The sequence below is a fragment of the Panthera uncia genome, chromosome F1 (genome assembly GCF_023721935.1).
Source record: "Panthera uncia isolate 11264 chromosome F1, Puncia_PCG_1.0, whole genome shotgun sequence".
Taxonomy (NCBI): Eukaryota; Metazoa; Chordata; class Mammalia; order Carnivora; family Felidae; genus Panthera; species Panthera uncia.
Genome location: NC_064813.1, coordinates 30,167,363 through 30,188,785, shown reverse-complemented (window position 1 = coordinate 30,188,785; position 21,423 = coordinate 30,167,363). Strand labels below are relative to the sequence as shown.

At 42.2% G+C, this 21,423-nt stretch overlaps 2 protein-coding genes across 3 annotated transcripts in view; one reads left to right on the top strand and one right to left on the bottom strand.

Moving 5' to 3' along the window:
• Positions 1–12,339, top strand: part of PPP2R5A (protein phosphatase 2 regulatory subunit B'alpha) — a 63,574-nt gene extending 51,235 nt beyond the window's left edge. The window contains exons 6-13 of the mRNA XM_049634185.1: positions 1,196–1,255; positions 2,164–2,272; positions 2,952–3,005; positions 8,958–9,008; positions 9,304–9,423; positions 9,507–9,634; positions 10,349–10,450; positions 12,184–12,339. Coding sequence (XP_049490142.1) covers positions 1,196–1,255; positions 2,164–2,272; positions 2,952–3,005; positions 8,958–9,008; positions 9,304–9,423; positions 9,507–9,634; positions 10,349–10,450; positions 12,184–12,316 — 757 coding nt within the window. The 3' untranslated portion in view covers positions 12,317–12,339. The remainder of the gene's footprint in view (positions 1–1,195; positions 1,256–2,163; positions 2,273–2,951; positions 3,006–8,957; positions 9,009–9,303; positions 9,424–9,506; positions 9,635–10,348; positions 10,451–12,183) is intronic.
• Positions 12,340–13,220: 881 nt separating this feature from the next.
• Positions 13,221–21,423, bottom strand: part of PACC1 (proton activated chloride channel 1) — a 36,290-nt gene continuing 28,087 nt past the window's right edge. The window contains exons 5-8 of one of the 2 annotated variants that reach the window (XM_049634186.1): positions 20,775–20,917; positions 19,699–19,843; positions 17,477–17,584; positions 13,221–15,736 (exon numbers count right to left, since the gene is read on the bottom strand). In XM_049634186.1, coding sequence (XP_049490143.1) covers positions 15,575–15,736; positions 17,477–17,584; positions 19,699–19,843; positions 20,775–20,917 — 558 coding nt within the window. In that variant the 3' untranslated portion in view covers positions 13,221–15,574. Of the gene's footprint in view, positions 15,737–17,472; positions 17,585–19,698; positions 19,844–20,774; positions 20,918–21,423 lie in introns of those variants that run through there. The other variant, XM_049634187.1, reaches the window with a different exon arrangement.

The window sequence follows — 21,423 nt, the reverse complement described above, 5'->3', positions numbered from 1 at the left end:
TGATTGCATGTAACTTTTTCGAAACTTGCAACTTTACTTCTCATCTAAGTGGACAATAGTTATGAAGACTGTTTAGAATAGGTAGTACCAATGTTCATGTTTAAGGTTTATTGAGGAGAATTTATGTCTAGTTACCTACTTCTTTGAGCCTTTTGTTTAAAAAATTGTGTATAAATATTTAAATCAATAGCTCTTGAAAGTAGTTTTGATTTTCTGACAAAACTAATTAAATTTATATGGAGTATATATTTTGACTATAAGTGATAATCTGCTAAGTAATTGCTTCTAATTAGGAGATTTTGCTTTAATGTAACCACATTTCAGGCTTGGTTTATTTGGAAATGTGGCAGAATTAGGCTAGCATTCGTATGATGTAACAGTTCGAGATCAGTAATGGCTGCCTCCTTGAGAGACCGCATCTCCTGAGGTCTCTGTCCTCCTAAGTCTACTCTAGTCATGATACTTCCCTGTCCTGTAGTCATTTGAGTTCATGACTTCTGCTTTAACAGCAAGCCTAATCTTGGAAAGCTAGACAGCCTGTGTAGTTTAGGTTTAGAGAAACTATGAATAAAAGTGGCTTGATTCCATATGGGTCCTTACCTCGTAGATTTTCCTGTGGGTGGAGGTTTCCTATTTTGAAAGTATTTCTTTGAGAAAACCCATCTTTCGTATACATTTTTAAGTAAAATAAAATCTTCCAGGTGAAATAATATTCTGTTATCTCTGCAGCTAGATTATAGCAAAAGTGTATGTGACTTAATAGGAATTAGGCCTTATTTTATTTAAAAAAAAAAATTTTTTTTTTAATGTTTGTTTATTTTTGAGACAGAGAGAGACAGAGCATGAACAGGGGAGGGGCAGAGAGAGAGGGAGACACAGAATCTGAAACAGGCTCCAGGCTCTTAGCAGTCAGCACAGAGCCTGACGCGGGGCTCGAACTCACGGACCGCGAGATCATGACCCGAGCCGAAGTCGGACGCGTAACCGACTGAGCCACCCAGGCGCCCCAGGCCTTATTTTATAAGATTGCTTAGAGGTAACTAGTTTGGGGCAAGATAGCTTACAAAGAATTCCTGAAGCACACTTGTAGGTTTCTTATAGTTGCCCTTAGGATTGATTTCTCTACTTTCCTGCCTCTTAATTTAGTTTTCTAATGTTTGAGTTTTCATTACACCTGTCTTTATTTTAAATTCAGGTTTATATATGAAACAGAACATTTCAATGGTGTTGCTGAACTCCTTGAAATATTAGGAAGGTAGGTCATTGTTTTTTAAGAGTTAAATAACTTTGAACGTTTTATGTATTAGAATCTTACTGGGGTTGGAGAAATTATTTTATATTTTAGAGTTTAAATATAGAGCACAAGACATAGCTTCTCAACTGAATTCTTTTTATAGCTTTTTAAGCGGTCAGCATATTAAAGTACTTGCCATGCAAGACATCTGTTTTAGAATAGGCTTCTTCCTGCTTTTGAAGCTGTGGCATGTTTTATGCCTGATCTTGCCAGACTGCCTCAGAAATTATAGGATCTGATTGGGAAGAAATGAAATAAACTATAGTGAATCTTTGATGAAGTTATAAGAATTCTTGCTGAGATATTGATAGGCCCTTCCTAATCCGTCTGTTCTTTTTAGAAGAATCTATAGCCTTTTAGTTTATGTGAACATTTTGCTTTCTGTATTCATCACATAGCAATATTAACTTGAGAAGATTAGGCCCCCTCTATTTATAGTTAGAGAGTGATTATGGAGAAAACTACTTCTTAATTTCAGATCTTTTAGCAAAGTAAGAGAAACTTCAGAATGTATTTCAGAAAATACTTCTGCTTCAGAAAATTTTGAAAGTTCTAACAACATTGTGATACTAACTCTCCTGTGGCTGTAGGTAGGAAAATAAAGGCAATGATGCATAAAGTGATAGGCTTTCTAGAAAATGAAGATAGAAATTACTTCCTGGGACTTTAATTGGCAGTCCCAGTTTTCTTTTTGGCATCATTGAATGACTTAGAAGAACAGAATTCATAAAGTAGTTTGAAGATGACGAAGTCATTCAACACCAGGACTGAAGCAGAGCAGTGTTCCTTAGGTACTTACTCATGGAAATAACTTTTGGAAATAAAGTAGTAACTACTTAACCCTTCCCCCTGCCTTTTTTTCCCTCCAGTATTATCAATGGCTTTGCATTGCCACTGAAAGCAGAACATAAACAATTTCTAATGAAGGTTCTTATTCCTATGCATACTGCAAAAGGATTAGCTTTGTTTCATGCTCAGGTAAGTTTCAGACAACTTTCAAATGAAATGAACATTGTTTCAAAGGCTGATATAAAGGCAGAGAAACTGAGAAATATTAAGGCAGCAGTTTTAGGTATAATTAAGCAATTTGCTTTGTAAATTAAAGCAAACTTTTGTTATAATTTAAACGTATTACAATATTTAGCTTTATTAAATAAGCTCAATGCACTTTTAATGTAGATATAGGAGAGATAATATCCAGTTTTCTTGTTTTCTAGTCTAGGCCCTGACTTTGGAAGGCAGCTATGCTCACCACTATACTACCAGCGCCTAGGCCCTGACTTTGAATGAGTCCCACATATCTGCAGAATGTTCCATCTAGCCCTGATAGTGTAGTTGGACAATGATTTTAGTCTCTAGGAGTATGTAAATAATATCCTATCAGCATAGGTATACATGCAGAAACTTGCTGAGAAACTAAAATGTTAGCTGTAGTCCTTACATTGAGAAGTTACTACTGAAAAAAGAACATTTTTTGACCTGTAAGTTACTTTTCAGGCTTAACAAGTGACACAGTTGTGAATATATTCATGGTTATATATTGGGTTAGAGTAAAATTTGTTAAAATGAGGTAATCATTTGTGTTAACTAAATATAAAAATCCTGCATCACTGTTACTTCTTTCAGTAATATTTATAAACTGTCCCTTGCATTTTAGCTAGCCTACTGTGTCGTACAGTTCCTGGAGAAAGATACCACACTAACAGAACCAGTAAGTGTCCTATTTATTTTTATGTCTTTAATCTACATTGTAGCATTTCATTGTGGCTTTTTCTTTATATACCTGTGTAGAGCTATCAAACAGTAGTAATATACTTTCAAGTCATTTAGAAGGAATGTTAGGTTAATCTGCATTCAAAGAACAGGGTTGGGAGGGGAAGTTCTTATGAGTTATAGGATGTCTCTTGAATAGCTTAAATATAGATTAATACTAAAATATAGCAGAGATGTGTGATGACAGGATCTAGTGACTGCATGTGAAATTTTACATACATATTGTCTTTACTGACAACATTTCTAATCTTCATTCACCTTTTAAAATTAAAACATACTGTGAGGGTCCCAAAACTGTTCCCTGGAGTTTTGTTTTGTTTTTAGAACTAGGATTTTCTCTCTTTAATAATAAACTACATGATAGGGATTGAAAACATGTCCTTGCCTTTGGTGATGCAGATGTATTCTTGGAGTAAAGGTTGTTTATGAATCAGCATAGCAATTCAGTCTGAATTCTGTTGACTGTTTGCCCACAGCGATAAGATTCAGGAGAGAATAAAAATGTTACTATGAAAATTGAACATTTAAGAAAAACAAAAGGTACGGAGAAATAGAAACGTATGAAAGCAGAGAAAACAACCTTTTTACATTGATGAGTATTTTGACAGAATGTTTTCTAGGTATCCTTAATCTAAATATCTAAGAGTTCCTGAAGAAAAGCAAAGCATTTAAAGGATTTAAGTGAGATTTTCTTTATTATGAAGTTACTGAGGCTATCCCTAGGGATGCTTGAAAAGATTATAAACTTAGTAGTCTTCCTCTGATTGAACTTTGTGTAAATGAACAAAAGATATTTTTCCACTCCTAATACTTTGAGTTTTTGAACTTTTACACTTGCAAATCTTTCTGGAAACAGCTAAAAAATAGTTTTTTCAAGACTAATCAGGAGAATTAGGAGCCTGGTATTACATGAAACCACATAAACCTCTAAAGTAGATTAAAACATAATATAAATCCATGGTACCTCTCATCAGACTTCAGACAAAATCCATACCATAGTAAGTCATGGTTCGTAGTTGAATTGTAGACAGATATAATTTAAACAAATTAATATGGGATGGATAGAGAAGAAAGGTTATTTCTTTTTAAAGAGTAGATTAGGGAGGATGATGGCCAGAGATCTTTCTTAGAGGAGCTGAGTTAATGGAAATAGGAACAGGATGAAGAGGTAGAAAGGTAAATGTCCAGGTTGACAAAGGAAAATATTTTTCAGTTCATAATGATCTGTACAGGTATATAGATCTTTCCATTTCTCCCATAGTCCATTCCAGCACCAAAATTATGGCCATGTTACTTGGGTTTGAGCCTTCATATTTATTCTCTAGAAACCTGGTATTCATATCTAAGCTTCTTGCAAATTATAAGTAAGTCAGAACTTTGGCTAGTTTATTACATTATTTAGGTACCCAGATCTTCAATTGAAATTATTTTATTTTCTAAAATGGAAATGACTTTAATGTTACTTCTCTTTGTGAAAGTAATGTGTGTTAATTTGGTTCACACAATACAAAATCGTAAAGCTCAATGTGGAGGAAGTTCCTTAAAATCTTGTCACCTAAAAGAGAACCATTTAAGTTGATGAATATATTTTCTAGAAATTTTTTCTATATATATATGTGTGTGTGTGTGTATGTGTGTAGGTTGTTGTAGGACAGTGTTGATCAGGTGTTTTTACTTCTCAGTATAATGTGGCTATCTTTCCATATTAATCTGTTTTATTGCTTTCACTGGTAGCACTGAATTCCACTATATGGATTATCATAACATATTTAATCAGTCTTGAATTTATGGACACATGAGTAGTTGAAACATGTTGCTGGGTGAGGGGATGTTTAGGGTGTTAGAATTGTTCTGTGTCCTGTCTGTGGTGTTGGTAACAAAAGAAAATCTATGTGTGTATAAAAATCCTGAGAACAAACAGTACACACCTACACACACCTACACACACACACACACACACACGAATTTTACTATATAAATTTTTTTTAAGTAAAATTTTTTTTTTAAAGCAATCTCTACACCCAATGTGGGGCTTGAACTCATGACCCCAAGATCGAGAACTGCATTCATGCCGTACTGAGTCAACCAGGCACCCCATGTATATAAATGTTTAAAAATCATTAAAATTAAAACCATGTTGCTGAGTCAAAGAGTACTTACTTGGAAATTTTAACATATTCCAAGCTGCCTTCCAAAAAGTCTGAACAATTTAATACAGTCCAGAGTGTGAAGATGCATTTTCCTTCACCATGGCCAATGCTGAATGTTAAGCTTTAAAATATTTGCTAGTCAAAGAGGTAAGAAATCTTACTTTAATAGGTTTTTATTACTACAAGGATTAAGCCATCCTTTTATGTGGTTATTGATCATTTACATTTCTGTGTTCTTTGCCTACTTTTAATCATTTTCCTGATATATTTTGCAAATAATTTTTATCCATTTGGAGTTTTTAAATTTGAATATAGTTTTGTGTTTAAAGTTTATTTTGAGAGAACGAAAGAGAGTGCAAGCGGTAGAGGGGCAGAGAGAGGGAGAGACACAACCCCAAGCAGGCCCCGCGAGCTGTCAGCATGGAGCCCGACATGGGGCTCGAACCCATGAACCACGAGATCGTGACATGAGCCGAAATCAAGAGTCAGACACTTAACCGACTGAGCCACCCAGTGGTCCCTGAATATAGTTTTCAATCTTTCCTTAAAGAACTGAAGAAAAATGTTATGTAGTGGAATCTATTCATCATTATGGTTTCTGGCCTTGATGTCGTACTAAGAAAAATCCTTCTACCCTTTAAGATTATAAAAATATTCTCCAGTATCCTATTCTAGTTATTTTATGGATTTCGTCTTTACCTATAAAATGTTTATTCCATCAGTAATAGTTTGCTAGGGCTGCTGTGAATTACTACAAACTTGGTAGCTTAAAATAACAAAGTTATTCTCCCAGAGTTCTGAAGGTCAGAAGTCCAAACTGAAGTTGTCAGCAGGGGTACACTCCCTCCAGTTGCTCTAGGGGAGATTCCATTCCTGCCTCTTCCAGCTTCCCGTGTCTCCAGGTGCTCCTTGGCTTGTGGCATTGCTCCACACTCACACTGCTGCCTCTTCTGTCTGTCCTCTGGGTCTTTTACAAGGACACATCGCTGGATTTAGGGCCCGTGCAGATGATGATCTAATCTTGAGACCTTAACTAATTTTAGTTGTAAAGACCCATTATCCAAATAAGTCACATTCATAGATTCTAGACATTAGGACACAGATTTTTTGAAGGGCCATCATTTAACCTGCTACACCATTTGAAATTGAAATTTGTGTGTGACAAGGGTGAAGAACTGGTCTTCTTTTTTGTTGCTTTTTATTAGTTTTCTGTTGCTATGTAACAAGTTATCACAAAATTTAGTGGCTTAAAACAATCATTTATTAGCTCATAGTTTCTGTGAGACAAGAATCCAGGCATTACTTACCTGGGTCTTCTGCTTCAGGGTCTCCAACTAGGCTGCAGTCGAGGTATTGGCCCTGGCTGGGCTCTCACAGAAAGGATCACATGAGGAAGGATCTGCTTCTGAGTTCATGTGGTTGTTGGCAGAATTCAGTTCCTCAAGTGCTGTTGGACTGAGGGCCTCAAGTTCCTAGCTGGCTCTTGGCTAGAGACTACCCTCAGTGCCTAGTCAGTTCCTGACTAGGAACTGCTCCAACAGAGAGCAGCTTGCTTGATCAAAGCTTGCAAGATGAGAAGGCTCTAGACAATCTCCTAGTAAGATGGAAGTCACAATCTTCTATAACCTACTCATGGAGGAGATATTCTGTCCCTTTCGCCACATTCTGTTGGTTAGAAGCAAGTCACCAGGCCAGCCCAATTTGAGGGGATGGGATTATCCAAGTATGTGAATTTAGGAAGTAAGGATCATGGAAGATCATTTTAGGAGTCTGGCTACCAACACAGCTACATTTTTTCTTTCTAAACGGGGAGACAGCAGTCCAAGTACCACCACTTAATTGGCTAATTCATCTATTTTCCATGGAACTGAAATGTCACCTTTGTCATACATATATCCATACATGTACATGACTGTAGATAGTCTTGTTTCCTATCCCTGCCTGCTTCTTTAAATAAACTCTATACCCTACACCCAACATGGAGCTTGAACTCATGACTCCCGAGATCAAGAGTTGCATGTTCTACTGACTGAGCTAGCTACACATCCCTATTTCATATCTTTTTGTCCGTTTCTGTGCTGATATCATCTCATTTTAGTTGCTAATATCAGTAATATGGGTTCCATTCCGTTAATTCTCCCCCTCCCACCCAGAAAAGTTCTTGGTTATTTGCTTACACTTACAGATTATAGAATAAATGTTTCTAGTTTCAGAAAGTAATTCAGTTGGTATTTGATTGAAATTACATTAAATATAGGAAAAATGTATGATATTGAATCATCTCATCTATTTGTAGTCTCTCACGATCAGTAAACATTTCTTGCAAATTTTTTTCTTTATGTACATTAGTTTTTATTAGGAAATGCACCTTTTTTTATTACTGATACTTTGTTTTACAAAGGTATTGATTTTTATATATTTATCTGGCCACATTGAATTTGGCTATTCATTTTAGAAATTTTGTTGGTTTTTAATTTTAATGTTTATGTATTTCTGAGAGAGCATGCACGTGTTGGCAGGGGAGGGGCAGAGAAAGAGGGGGACACAGAATCCAAAGCAGACTCCAGGCTCTGAGCTGTTAGCACAGAGCCTGACGTGGGGCTCGAACTCACAGAACTGCAAGATCATGACCTGAGCTGAAGTCAGATGCTTAACTAACTGAGCCACTCAGGCGCCCCAGTAATTTTTGTTTTTTAAATTAGGGAGTATATAATTATATACTTAGACGAATAAGTATAATTTTGGTATTCCTGTCCAAGAATATTCATTGGATCCTTTTTATCTTATTGGACTGTCTCCTGAACAGTGTTCTTCCTAATTTGAGTAAGTGTTTATTACAGGACCAGGCTATTGAATATAACTGTAACTGGATTATAACTATAAAATAACCTAAAAGGCTATCAGATACATTTCCACGAGAGTACCAGGCCCTGATGGTTTTTACCGCCTGTCTCCAAGAAATCACTATATAAGATGATTGCTGATGGTTTCTAATAAATTCTCTTCATTCTAGCTTACTAAACTAAATTCTTACCAGAATATATAGGCAGTCAGACATTTTGAACAACTGTTCAAAATCTTGAGATGATCATACAGTTTTTTTCCCTTTTAACTTAGAACTGTTAATGAGTTGAACTATCCTGGAATTTCTGGAATAAGGCATAATGGGGCAAATATTGTCCTGTTAATGTTCAGTTTAGTACAAATCTTTGCAATTATGTTCACTTAAATCCACGATCCCTTCCATGTATCTTGGTGATCAAGATGGTGCTAGCTATCAAATAAATTGGGAAGCTTCCTGGCTTTCTTGGTGCTTCAAATGGTTTTAAGTAATAGAAATTCTTTGTTCCTTATTTTCTCCCTAAAATAACTTTCCTCACTCATGCCACCAAGTCATTATCATACTTTCCTTTATTTTCTTCCTAGTAAGTAGCACTTAACTATTAAAATTACTTACATGTTTCATGAATAACTTCCATTGGTCTCCCTGCTTTTTGAAAATCCGGGTCACCAGTCACCTGTCTTGTTCATCACTGTCTTCCTAGCATCTAGAACAGTATCTGGTACAGACACACTCAGCAAATACTTATTAATAGAAGTGTAAAGCTGAGCAGAAAGTCGGGGGATACACTTAAATATTGATCTACTTCAGAATGAATGTTATGTAATCACAATTACTAAAAATTTCCTGGGATTGACCAACTTCATGGCTTAATTTGTGCTAAACTTCTTTTTTGCAGGTGATCAGAGGACTGCTGAAATTTTGGCCAAAAACATGCAGTCAGAAAGAAGTAGGTTTTGTTAAACAAAAATAGTACAATCTCACTAAAACTTCTTAATCTTAGGGCTTCAGTATATAAACCACGCAGCTTTGGGCTTGGCCGTATTGTTATTGCTACCTAGCAGGAGCTGGTTTTCTGGGGATTGAAGAGACTTGGTGGGATAGCTGAGCATTATAGTAAATTGCGTATACTGTCAAGACCTTTTTTGTCCCCTGTGTAATTTGTAGATTAGCCTTCTCATTTGTAGTTTTGTATGTTCATAAAATTTGTCATATTTATTAAAAGAAAAATTTTTTTAACCTAGGTGATGTTTTTAGGAGAAATTGAAGAAATCTTAGATGTCATTGAACCCACACAGTTCAAAAAAATTGAAGAGCCCCTTTTTAAGCAAATATCCAAGTGTGTCTCCAGTTCTCATTTTCAGGTATGATGTTTTCAGCGAAGCCATTTTTTTATACTAGCCTTTCCTTTATCTTTTAGTTTTGACGTTTCTAAATGTTTTTTTAGGTTGCAGAAAGGGCATTGTACTTCTGGAATAATGAATATATTCTTAGTTTGATTGAGGAGAATATTGATAAAATTCTGCCAATTATGTTTGGCAGTTTATACAAAATCTCCAAAGAACACTGGAATCCGTAAGTGTCTTTTATGTTGATCGCGGTATTCTGATATTTGTGCTTTTTGTCTTTGAATCTCCTAACTCATACATGAAACCTATACAGATTTGGAACTTATTCTAAGGTTAACATCAGTTTCATTCCATTGTGCACTTGATATACATATAGTTTCACAGAGCTGTAAATACATGTATGTTGTTAACTTCAGTTTAAAATTGCAAACCCCCCTGAAGGTAGGACGACCTGGTGTGACATTCTGCACCAGTGTGTGGTCAAACCCAGTGGGGGAGACCAACCGAACATCCGCCAAGGATGCACAGACCTCGAAGGTCGGTGCTATCCCAGGGAGAAGCAGGGGTGCTTAAGGTGTAGATGTTTAGACTGCATATATTCCAACCTCTGTAACACCCTTATCCTCCTTTGTGGGTTTTTTGTTTTGTTTACAAGTTATGGTAGGTGATTTTCTTCATCTTTTAATACTGTTAGCTTGAGACTGGAGAGCAGCCATGAAGATAACCATAACGCTTTAAGAGTTTAAGCATGATAAGAAAGACGTGAATTTTGGAATCAGACCATCTCTATCACCACTGGCTGTGTGACCTTGAGCAAATTCCTAAACCTCTTGCACCTTTGTCTGTTGTCTCTAAAATGGATTAAGTGAATCAGCCACTATTTAGAGATGATAGTCATGTTGTATTTCCTATAACCCAGCACTGCTTACTTTCATTTTAGGACCATTGTAGCACTGGTATACAACGTGCTGAAAACCCTAATGGAAATGAATGGCAAGCTTTTTGACGACCTTACTAGCTCCTACAAAGCTGAAAGACAAAGGTATTTGGTATTTTTAATTACCAAGTTATTCATACACTTTAGGTTGGTTGAAGGTGATTTCAGTTCAATAAGGTATCTTGCCTAAGTTAAAATTAGTATTTAAGTCCGTCACATTAGAGAATTTCAAACTATATCTTTAAAACTCTTTTAAGTCATTTCCAGATAAAAAACTTCCCCTACTGGTTAGATTATGATTTTAATGTGGATTATAAATCCTCTCTTTATCTCACTCTGAGGCTTAGACTTTATCAGTCTAGCAGCATCTGCATTGTGAAATACACTTTCTGCCAAATTTATAAAATTTGATTTCTTATGTATCTATGAAAATCGTCTTTGTCTGCTTTACTCTGCAGCTGCTCTTTGCACAAGTTTGGTAGTTTTAAGCCGCACATTTTAACGAAGTGGTATCTTAAAGTCGGTGTTTTGGGTTTTGTTTTTGTTTTTGTTTTTTGTTTTTCAGTCAGAGGGAGCTCACATAGGTCTCTGTCAGTACTATTAATATTTTGTTCCTTGCAACAATACATAGGGATGATAGCACATACCAGCATTTACACACCTGCCTTAGTGATCACCTCTTTTCAAGAACTTCATATATAAAATGATCTTGTAAAAATCACTTCTCATTCATTTCAGACATCAGATGGGTAGTAACCAGTCAGTATACCTGTGCCCACGCATCATTTGAGAATATAGCTACCATTTACTTTTAAGAAGTTTATTACCTATTGTTTGTTTGGAAAAGCTGATCTCTTTTGACTAAAAAGTTCCTAATCGGGGTTTTCCTGTGGCAAGTAGAACAAGAATGGCTCCTCTTCAAGGGTATCCTAGTCCATCAGTAACTTTTTAAAAAAACCACACCTTTCAGGCAGAAATTAAACATTGGGCAGCAGTGGGAAGAAAAAGATGATTTTTATAACAAAAAGATAACTTGTATATTTCATACGCCTAATCGTTATCTGCAAAATGATAATGGCATATAACTGTGGAACCGTAAGTCCATGGGGTGTTTTGTTTTTTTAGAGAAAGAGAATCTTAAAAAGGCTCCATGCTCAGCGCAAAGCCTGATGCTGGGCTTGATCTCACGACCCCGGGATCATGACCTGAGCTGGTATCGAGAGTTCGACGGGACACTCAACCAACTCAGCCACCCAGGCGCCCCAGCCTATGGTTTTTTCACATGTTCATATAGTCCTTCAGAACAGTTTGGTCTCGGTTATTCACAGTTGTTTCCCTTCGAACTGAAATCAAATAGTTGAAACACATAAAATATTTTGAGTTTTGTTTTTCCAGAGATGATTCAAACTTTAAAGTTCTCATGACATGTAAGAGGTGAGAGAGTAAGAGACTGGTTAGTGGCTAGAGAGGTGATTCTGCCTGGAAGTGGCTCCAGCCTGAGAGCCAGCCCTTCTGTCTCTGTAAAAGGGTGACTGTGCCAACCAGGGTGACTGCAAGAGGTTTAGGTGAGAAAGGGAACGTAATAAAGCATGAATGACAAAGTGGTCATGGAAGTGAGAACATGGAGCAGGCAGAAAGCAAGGGGTCACTCTGCGTTGGTACAGGAGAGTGACAAGAGTAACCAGGTGCTCCAAGTAATTGGAGCCCAGATGCTTTAGGAGAGGGAGTTAAATGAAATGGGGGTGAACAATGTGTTCTCCAGCAGACTGCCAAACAGCAACTTTCTTCAGGCCCTAAATTAAAGGTTTCTGACTACAAAAATTTTGGTTTCTCTACAGAGAGAAAAAGAAGGAATTGGAACGTGAAGAGTTATGGAAAAAATTAGAGGAGCTAAAGCTAAAGAAAGCTTTGGAAAAGCAGAACAGTGCTTACAACATGCACAGTATTCTCAGCAATACAAGTGATGAATAAAAAAAGCCACCACCTCTGTTGGATAGGCAGTTTTGTACACTTTTTTGAAATATGTAAAAATTATGAGACAAACCTCTCAGTATAATATAATTAAAAGGCCAACTTTTTTTCTGGCAACTGTAAATGAAAAATATGGACTAAACATAGCCCTGTGCTGTATCATGGCCACAGTATATTGTAACCTTGTCTAATCATGGATTTATTGTGTCACTTCTACAGTTTCACAGAAATGAATGAACTTCATCATCTATGATATGAGTGAGCTAATTATGGGAGTGGTAAGAATTATGACTTGAATTCTTTTTTTGATTGTGTTGCACATAGATACGGTAGTCTGCTCTGTATATTTTTCCCTTTTATAATGTGCTTTTCACATTGCTGCAGACCTTAGTTACATCCTAGGAAAAAGAACTATGATGGGGGGGGAGTTACCTGCCCTAAGCCTTCCTTCACTAGAGTTGCTGCACTCTGGAATTTGAGCAGAAACTTAAATCTCCAGGCTTTTTAAAGCACAAAATATAAATAAAAGCTGGGAAAGTAAACCAGATTCTTTAGATTGTTCCTCAAGAATATCCCTCTTCATCTGCAACTCCCCACAGTAATGAGCCCAGATTTGTGGAGGCAGCACAGGTAAACGCTGAGCCTGCCTCTCAGTTCATTCCTCCTCTTCCTCCCAAAGGCTGAAGGCAGGGCCTTTCCAGTCCTCAGAACCTGCCCTTCCTTCCAGCCCCTGCTGACCCAGGGAAGGAGGCTTTGAGTCCCCCAGTGTGGTGACACAGAGCACTCACGGTCACTGGCTGGCTTTATTTAAAGGAAACGCACTAGGCTGCCCCTGTAGAGTTCTGAGCAAGCTGACTAGAGAGAGGTCTTGTATGTTTTCACTTGGTCAAGTATTTCTCACCTCTTTTGTTATGAGTACCATTCCAATCTCTTTACTTGCAGTTGTGTGGAAAACTGTTTTGTAACGAAAGATCTTCATTGGGGGATTGAGCAGCATTTAATAAAGTCTATGTTTGTATTTTGCCGATGTGGTCTTTGCTTTTTCCAGCTCTGAGACATCCAGAAGCAGTCTGCTGCCTCTTTATACAATGTCTGCCTCAAATTCTAAGTTCTAGGCTAGCCTTTCATCTTCATGTCCTTCTGTGTTCAGAGAACAGGCTCAAATTACCTTAAATGTCAGTTTCAATTAAAAATCTCAAAGTTTATAATAAATCCTACTTCTTTGGGTGAGGAGTGGTTCAGGGAAACGGTGGCAGAGTCAGACATCAGACATTATAAACTCTCCACTCCTTTGCATTCATGAAGAAGTCTAGCGTTTTGCGTGCTATTCCTAGGTCACTGTACAAGCATCCCTTTTCACTCACTGTGGCCCCAGGAGAAACTCTTCCTTTGGGTGCATGGCTCACAGTTTATGATCTCCAGTAGCCACCTTCCCCCAGCCATCCAGGTCCAGGGGCTCTGGCCGAATTGGCCACACTAACCCAAGGCCAGCCAGTGTTACAGCTGGGGGCAGCCCTGGAAGACCAGGGTGAGCCTACTACAGGACACAGAGTCAAAGGCAAGCCCCTGCCTTTTCCAGAAAGTGAAGGCTAGGTCTAAATGTCTACACAGTGGAAGACTTACACGTTTCTTTCACCGAAGAGCAGCCACAGTGGATTCTGACAGGCTGCAGCTGTAGTTATGAAAGTTTTTTTCTTTGGCAAGCTAAAAATACTTCCTAATTATCTACTTATCCTAAAGCGCATTTAAGAGGTCTCTCAACTTTCCACAATACAGGAAATGCAGTTTTAGTGTGTTTATTTGAGCTAATTTTATTAGATATTGAAGTATTACTAAAGTGGTGTCACCTTTAGAGACAGAACACACACACACACGTTTTCCAACGTTGTTAATGTAAGCTTCTCTGCCTGGCTTCGCATTTGCCTCACAAAAAGACTGCACAGAGACGAGATCTAGGCTAGCATGAATGTGCATGCTTCTCTGGCATCGCAAAGTACCAGGGAATATTTCTTGGCACAAGTTTACCTTTAATAATGCCTCTTTAAACTACCTAAAGCCAGGTTATGAAATCCAGTGTTACCAAGTCCTCTTTGGAGCAAAGGGGCATGTAAGTAATTTGAAACTCTGCAGACAATTCTCAAAACCTTAAATCGGCCGATGTGAAAAATACTTCAGTACTCATCTTTGTCAAAAGCTAAGCTGAAGGCTTTGGGGGTCACACTGAGTACCCCTTTCTCAGCTGCTTTTACAGGACAGGACGAGCTAGCTCTGTCACTCTTCCTGACTGCCTGCCTGCCATCCATCGCCACACCCCACCCCGACCCTTCCTTGGACGCATTCATGACCTACCTCGGGAGTCCAGATCCCTCCATCTTGGGAGTCCGAGCTCACGCTGCCATTTGGTCACAGAATGAAAGTGTACCGGTGCCTACTGATTTAGCAGGTATTCATACTGGCACACTGACTCCTTTTGCATTAACCTAACTTTTATTTACCTGTTAATAAAATCATCAAGATACATTGAGTAGGCACCTATGTACATATGTCCCAGTGCTTTTGCATGTTAATGACTCTGCACTCTTACACCTCCATCAACAAATATTCTAGCCAGACAGGTAGGTGGCTAGTCAGTCCACAAGAAATCGTATTCCTGGTTTCTAGTAGCTTTACAAAAAAGTCCCATTTCTTATTTAACAAATGAGAAAGCATGCCAAGAGGCCAGATGATGTAACTGGCAGATGACGTCAGAGACGACGGGGTTCTCGCCTTTGGGTACAGGGTGCAGAGGTTTCAAAGCATAACCTGTACATCTGCAGAGTCAGGATTTGGGGAAAAAAAAAAATCACACTCTTCTGTCCACTTTAGAAAACTAGGGCAGAAGGGGAAGCTAGAGTAAAAAGTAGAGCCTTCATTACCCCATTAGAGCTTAACTGTGCACCAAACCAAGTAAGAAGAAAGGCAACTTCCACAAACCTTCAGAAAACTTGATACAGATCTAATTCCATCTTCCACAATCCCTCGTCATCTGTTCATTAATAATTTAAATACTTAAATAAGTTTTAGGTTACCCACTGGATCTGTTCCATCAGGCTTTAAACATCCTCTTTTGGGGCCAGGTTAGAAGCTGCAGGCTGGCAGGCTGTTCCTCCCAGCAAGGCCCGTTTCAAGTGAGCACAGGATTGCCGGCGGCTCGTTTCTCCGCGCGGAAGTGACCAGAACTTCCGTTGCTGTGAGCAGTTCTGCGAACACAAGGCCACTTCAGCTTATGTGGTTCGCCGCCTGACCTCTTTTTTTAAGGTACCTCTTTCTGATCTTGATCATCCATTTCACACTCAGCTTGGCAAACTCCGCTGCTTTAAATAACGCCAAGAAGGCCCCACAGAGCAGGGCGATTGTGTTCCAAGGATTGGCGGTGATTATCTGGAAAACAAACGAACACAAGTGTATCAGTTTGCCTCAACTTGGATTCCTAGGTCACGTGAGTGTTACTGTCAAGATCCTCCTGCCTCAGATTATTGGAGCGACAAGAAAAACACTTGGGGTTCTAAAACGGCCATGACTCTGTACTTCATTCTGACTAGACCTTTAATGTGCACAGCTCAAGTCTGAGAAGAAAAATACTAATCCCTTCCTACTATAAAGTGATCCTGAAAAAAGTAAACTTTCTCAAAAAAGTTCTGCACAAATCAGATACTCAGTACCGAGGTTTAAATTTCTAGACTAATCCCCAGAAGTGGCTTGGAGACAAATTTCCCCAGAACTACCTACTCCAGAAGGTCAGTTACTCGTTTTCTTCCCGTCTCACACTTCCTCACACTTGCCCTCCACGCAGTCCAGTGACAGTCTCACCCGCCGGACGTCTGCCTTCAGGCCATGCCCTGAGCCCCCCAGCCTGCGATGCTTTCCTCTTACTCGAGTTCACTGATCCTTCACAGCTCCGTGGAGCCCTCTCTGACCACTAAGCCGAGAAACCCTCTGGCAGAAACATTTATCCCACAAAGCCCTTTGGCAGCTACTTACCGTCTGGAATGAGTCACTTCACAGCTATCGACTACACTCACTAAATGTTAAACGCTTCTAGGTCAAGGTCACAGCTTGGATTTCTTTCTGAGTCCCCAGCATGGTACCCACAGCACTTTCAAGTCTGTTCAGCAGGGTGACCTTGGACAATCTGAGCCTCAGGGTCCACAGATACAAAACGGTTACACCGGCACCACTGTTCAGGACCACGATGAAGCAGAGTGATGATGAGAAAAGCAGGCCTCGAGCGTGGGCTTTACTCGTCTCAATGGGCACTTCCTACTGAATGGCGTAAGTGAAAAACGTGTGCTCACACACTTCACGTGTAGAACTGAAGACGTTCACTCTTCCACCCAGATCCGGATTCAGCGAGCCGCACGCGCCCCTGCATAAGTGGCCCTTCCCATCCCCGGTTCGTGGTGGAGGTGCGTGATCAGGGAGCACTACAGGTCACACAGACCCTCCACCACATGGGCCTCAGCCGTGCAAGGCGCTTCCCCTGAGCTCCGACCACATCAGCACGTTCTGGGATTACCTAAACGCCAATCAGTGTCAGATCTGGGACTGCCTCCGGGGGATGGTGTCTCCCCAGAACGTTCCTCTAGCAAAGCTGTCTTATCATCCCTCCTCTTCCGAGACTGCGTCTGGGAATCTGGCATTAATTGAGGCAGTGTTCATTTTTACTTGTACGTTTCTGCTCTGACAAATAATGATTATTATCCAACAGAGACCTATGAAAAAAGAATGGCTTCCAAAAAAAAAAAAAAAAAAAAAAAAAAGGGCTTCAAAAAAAAAAAAAAAAAAAAAAAGAATGGCTTCCAGTAGCAATAATCTAGACATTAGCTTAATGCAATCCAGGTTTTCTACTCACTCCACTCACTTAATACTACTAAGCAAGTACTCTGTACTAAGCACTCTGCCAGGCAGCACATAAATAATGGCAGACAAAAGAGGAAGCCCCCACGTTCACGGGGACAACTGTCTAGTGATGATAAGATCAATTAAACACAAATACAGGACATGAATGTCATAAATGAAAAAATGATTTGCGCCATGAGAGAAGAGGAGGACAGCCTGGAAGGATGAGCCAAAATACCTCAGCACAGGGTGTTTGCTCTTGTAACCTTAAGTAATACTCACATCTTGGACTTTCTGGATGAAAGGATCTTTCCATTCAAAGACCACAAAAAACAACTGAGCGCTTTTTTCGGCGGCCGGCCTCTGGTCAATGTAGTTAACCACACTCGTCTAGGTAGAGAGAGGAGAAAGCGTTACCACCTCTGCGCCCCTGCCTCACCTGGGTTGCAGGAAAGGAGAAGGAAGTTAGGGGATCTTGGTCCTTGGTTCTCTTCACATCATCTTCTGGAGGGAGAAAGCCAAAAATCTCATACACAAATCCTGAAACTGGAACCAGGGCCAAGACTTCGGTTTCCAGTTCTCTGGGAAAACAGCATCTGGGATGTACAATGGGTGTCCTGGATTGTCACCAAAATCTGTCCTCAGATATCTGGACTCATGATTAAAACGCATCCAAAGCATCATGTGAAGACCCAATTATAAGTCATAAAAGTCTCGAATTTCAAAATACTTGATCTTAAAAGCTAAGTCTTTCAACCCTTCAGGTCTTACACAGACAAAGCACAACCTCACAGATCGCCCGGCTGAGCACTCACTCCCGGTTAAGTATTTAGTAGGCGTGTCTGGTAAGATCTGGTCATCGATTACCAGAAGCTGCTAATCTGCGTGGTGTAACGGGGAGCGGCGGTGCCAGAGGCAGAGCCCAGCCCCGGCCACAGGGCCGGCTCCACCACCGAGCTGAGCCTCCCGCTTCGCCACTTGCAGAGCGGCGGACAAAATGCCGGCATCACCGAGGTGTGGTCAGGATCAAATGAGATAAGACATGGGTATTTTAAACTTTAAAACACTACATAAAAAACATTTTTCAACTTTGTTCAAAAGGGTTCATGTCACCCACCGAAACACTTCCAACTTAGACAATCACGAACGGCACAAACACGGTAAAATGGACATGTTCGCTGGGACTTAGGTCCCTTTGGGTTCTGAACCGTGGGGCGAGCCGGGCAGACCCAGGCTGCACCTGACTACGGTGAACACATCGAGGCTCCTTTCCTCGGCTGCCGTGGGGCCAGAGGAGGAAGATCTCGGGAGTTCTCGGAGAAAAGTGTGGAGCAAAAATCCAGGACGTGACAGTTACCTTACAAACAGGGAACACTTTAGGGACCCACTGCCGGGGGGCTAGGGGGGTAGGTTCCACCTCCTGAGGCAGGAACAAAGCCTGTCCTCTTGAAGAAAACCGGCCCGAAGCCCTTCCCAAACCCTCCTCCTCTCCAGTCTGAGAGGCCAGGGCACAGGGAAGGGGTGGGCCCGGACGAGCGCATGGCTTCTGCCCAACGACAGCCCCGTGTCACTGGGAGTAGGTCCTTCTACTCCAACCCAGGCCTTTCCCAGTGCTGCCCCTCAGGGTCCAGCCTGCTGAAACACCTCCAAGGAGGAGCCAAGTTTTCAGAACAGACTCCCTCGCTACCTCTGTAGGCACTCGGCCACTGATACACAGGACGGTGGCCTCAGGGTGTAGGTGTGGGTAAGGGGGCTGCCACCGCGGAGGTGAAAGTTCCAAAGGTAGGGGTGCAGCCTCGCTTTCAGTGATGACTGGCAAACAGCCCTGCCACGGCAACCAAAATGTCCCCTGCCCCCATCCCCACTGCCAGGCCCGTTCCCAAGGTCCTCCCCCATCCGCTGCCGAGACCGTGGCTAGAAACCTCGGGCACATCTCCTGGTTCCAGGCTAGTGGGCTGAAAGCTTTCAATCACACTTCCCATTAGTAACACATTTTTGAGTACATACCCCACATACATGACTTCCTCAGAAGTGACATAAACATTACTCTTCTTCTAATGTTCAAAATACTCAAAAACGGAAAAAGGATGAGGTCAAGAAATTAGTACAAAAAGCAAGCTAATATTTTCCTCATGCATCTCAATGGACCCTCACGTGCACCACACTTCGGAGGCCACTGTATCTAGTCTGTCTTCCCTGCAAGTCCTCTATCTTCCACGAGGCCAGCGGCCTCTGACGGCCAAGAACACGGACTGTGCTGGGCGCGCCACCTGCTCTGTGAAATGCAGGCGTCCCTGCTTGGCCCACGTGTCTGGGGAGGACCGGCTGCAGCCCAGGCAAAGGCCTAGAGCGTGCCCAGCCTGCGGGACATGGCCGCTCCCTGGCACGGGGTCCCTTCTCACCATACGACTTCCCCAAGGTCCTCTCTCCTGCGAAGCTGCTGTCCACCCCGGACTCCAGGGTGGAAGCGGCCAACGGTGCGAAGCACACCCGGCACCACCTACCTCCTGCCGGAACTCCACTGCTTCCCGCCCATCCTCCTCCTTGGTCTTCACCAGGGACATCTTGACCCAGGTGCGGAAGCCGCCAGAGAACTTCCAGCTGGAATAGGCGCTCTCGCAGGACTGCATGAAGCCCACCCTGTCTGGGCTGGGAGGACAGAGAAAAAGGGGCCAAGTTAGGCCCAACAGCAGGATTCAAAGTCGGCTGGACTCAAACTCCAGCCCCTACTCCAAGCCAGTTTTCTCGGCTACTGCCACGAGGACAGGGCCCACTTCCTGCTTCCTTTCCAAGCTCTGCTTCTAGGCTTCCGAACAGAGGGAGAGTTGTCACCCGCCATGAGGCAGGTTCCCCCAACCCCTGCTCCCAGAGCACTGGCCCTGAGCGGGCAGGTGCGCCCACCAGCATGACAACTCTGGCCCTCGGTGGCCCTGGGGAGCCCTCGCTGGGCTGCCAGCCTCCCTCTGGGAGGCCCAGTGAGGGGAGGACAGCTCCTCGGCTCCACGCAGGGAGGGCAGAGGGAATGCTGGGGGGCAGACAGGGTGGAAGACGCCACAGCAGAGGCTCCAAGCTCCAGATCAGGAAGGACAGAGCAGTGGTACATGAGTAGGGGAGGTGGCCCATGGCCTCATCACCCCGGGGGAGCCGCCTCTCCTCCGGGGTGGCTACCGCCCCCAGTGGGCACTCTGGGTCCCAGTGTGTCCCCCACGCAGACAAGAAGCTTCATCCCCGTATTAAAAACGTGTGGCAAACACACACCGCGCGTTGGACATGCTGCCCACGACACAGCAGGGGAGACCCGGCAGAGGCAGGGACTGCCCTCGGGGGGCTCACACGGTCCAAGGCAGCTCCTCTCGCCTTAGCCCCCCGAACGGGCAGGACCAAGCCTCTGCCTCTAAGTCCGAACACTCGCCACACCAGACCCGCTTCCTTAGTGAAGCCAGGTTTCCTGGACAGCTAGGCTCCAGGTCAGTCCCTGGAGTCGGGCCCCATCACTGCCCCACTTGCCCACCCCGGCCCGGGATGAGCAAGCGGACAGGAGACGGCGTGCGGCAAGCCCGGCACGGACTGGAAACGCCACCTTTGCAGGAACTCCTGGAAAGACGAGAAGAGGAGGTAATCGATGGCACTGAAGTCCTCGCTACTCTCATTCAGGCGGAACTGGAGGAAGACCAGCTCCCGCTTCTTCACTTCCCGGGGCCCCTGCACGATCAGGGCGGATTTCTGCAGAGAGACAAGGGCCGGAATCAGCCCTGTGGGAGCCCCGCCTGTGGCCCCAGAGACACTGAAGGTGACCAGCAAACTCCTCGCCCAGCGGCCCCCAGTTGACCACAGGCCACCCCTCCTGCTGCCCACGGCTGGCTCCCGCTCAGCCCCACAGCGCGACTCTGCGGCTAGCGCCTGGCCCAGCGCTGGGAGCAACGGTCCTCCGTCCATTTTCCTCACTGGCTGCCTGTGCTACGGACGCCCTCGGAAGGGACGCTAACGTACGTCCAGTATGCGGACAAATGTCTTCTTCCGGTCTGTCGCTTTGCCATTAACTTTGTTTCTAATGTCACTTGTTAGATGAAGCTTTAAATTTGATACGGTGATATATGTAAATCTTTTTCTCTATGGCTTCCAGGTTTTGCTTGCAGAGGAAAACCAAAATTACATCGATGTTCTCTTATAGCGCTTTTTAAACTTTTTTACATTCAGACGTTTTATGTGCGTGGCTTTCAGTTTTGCAT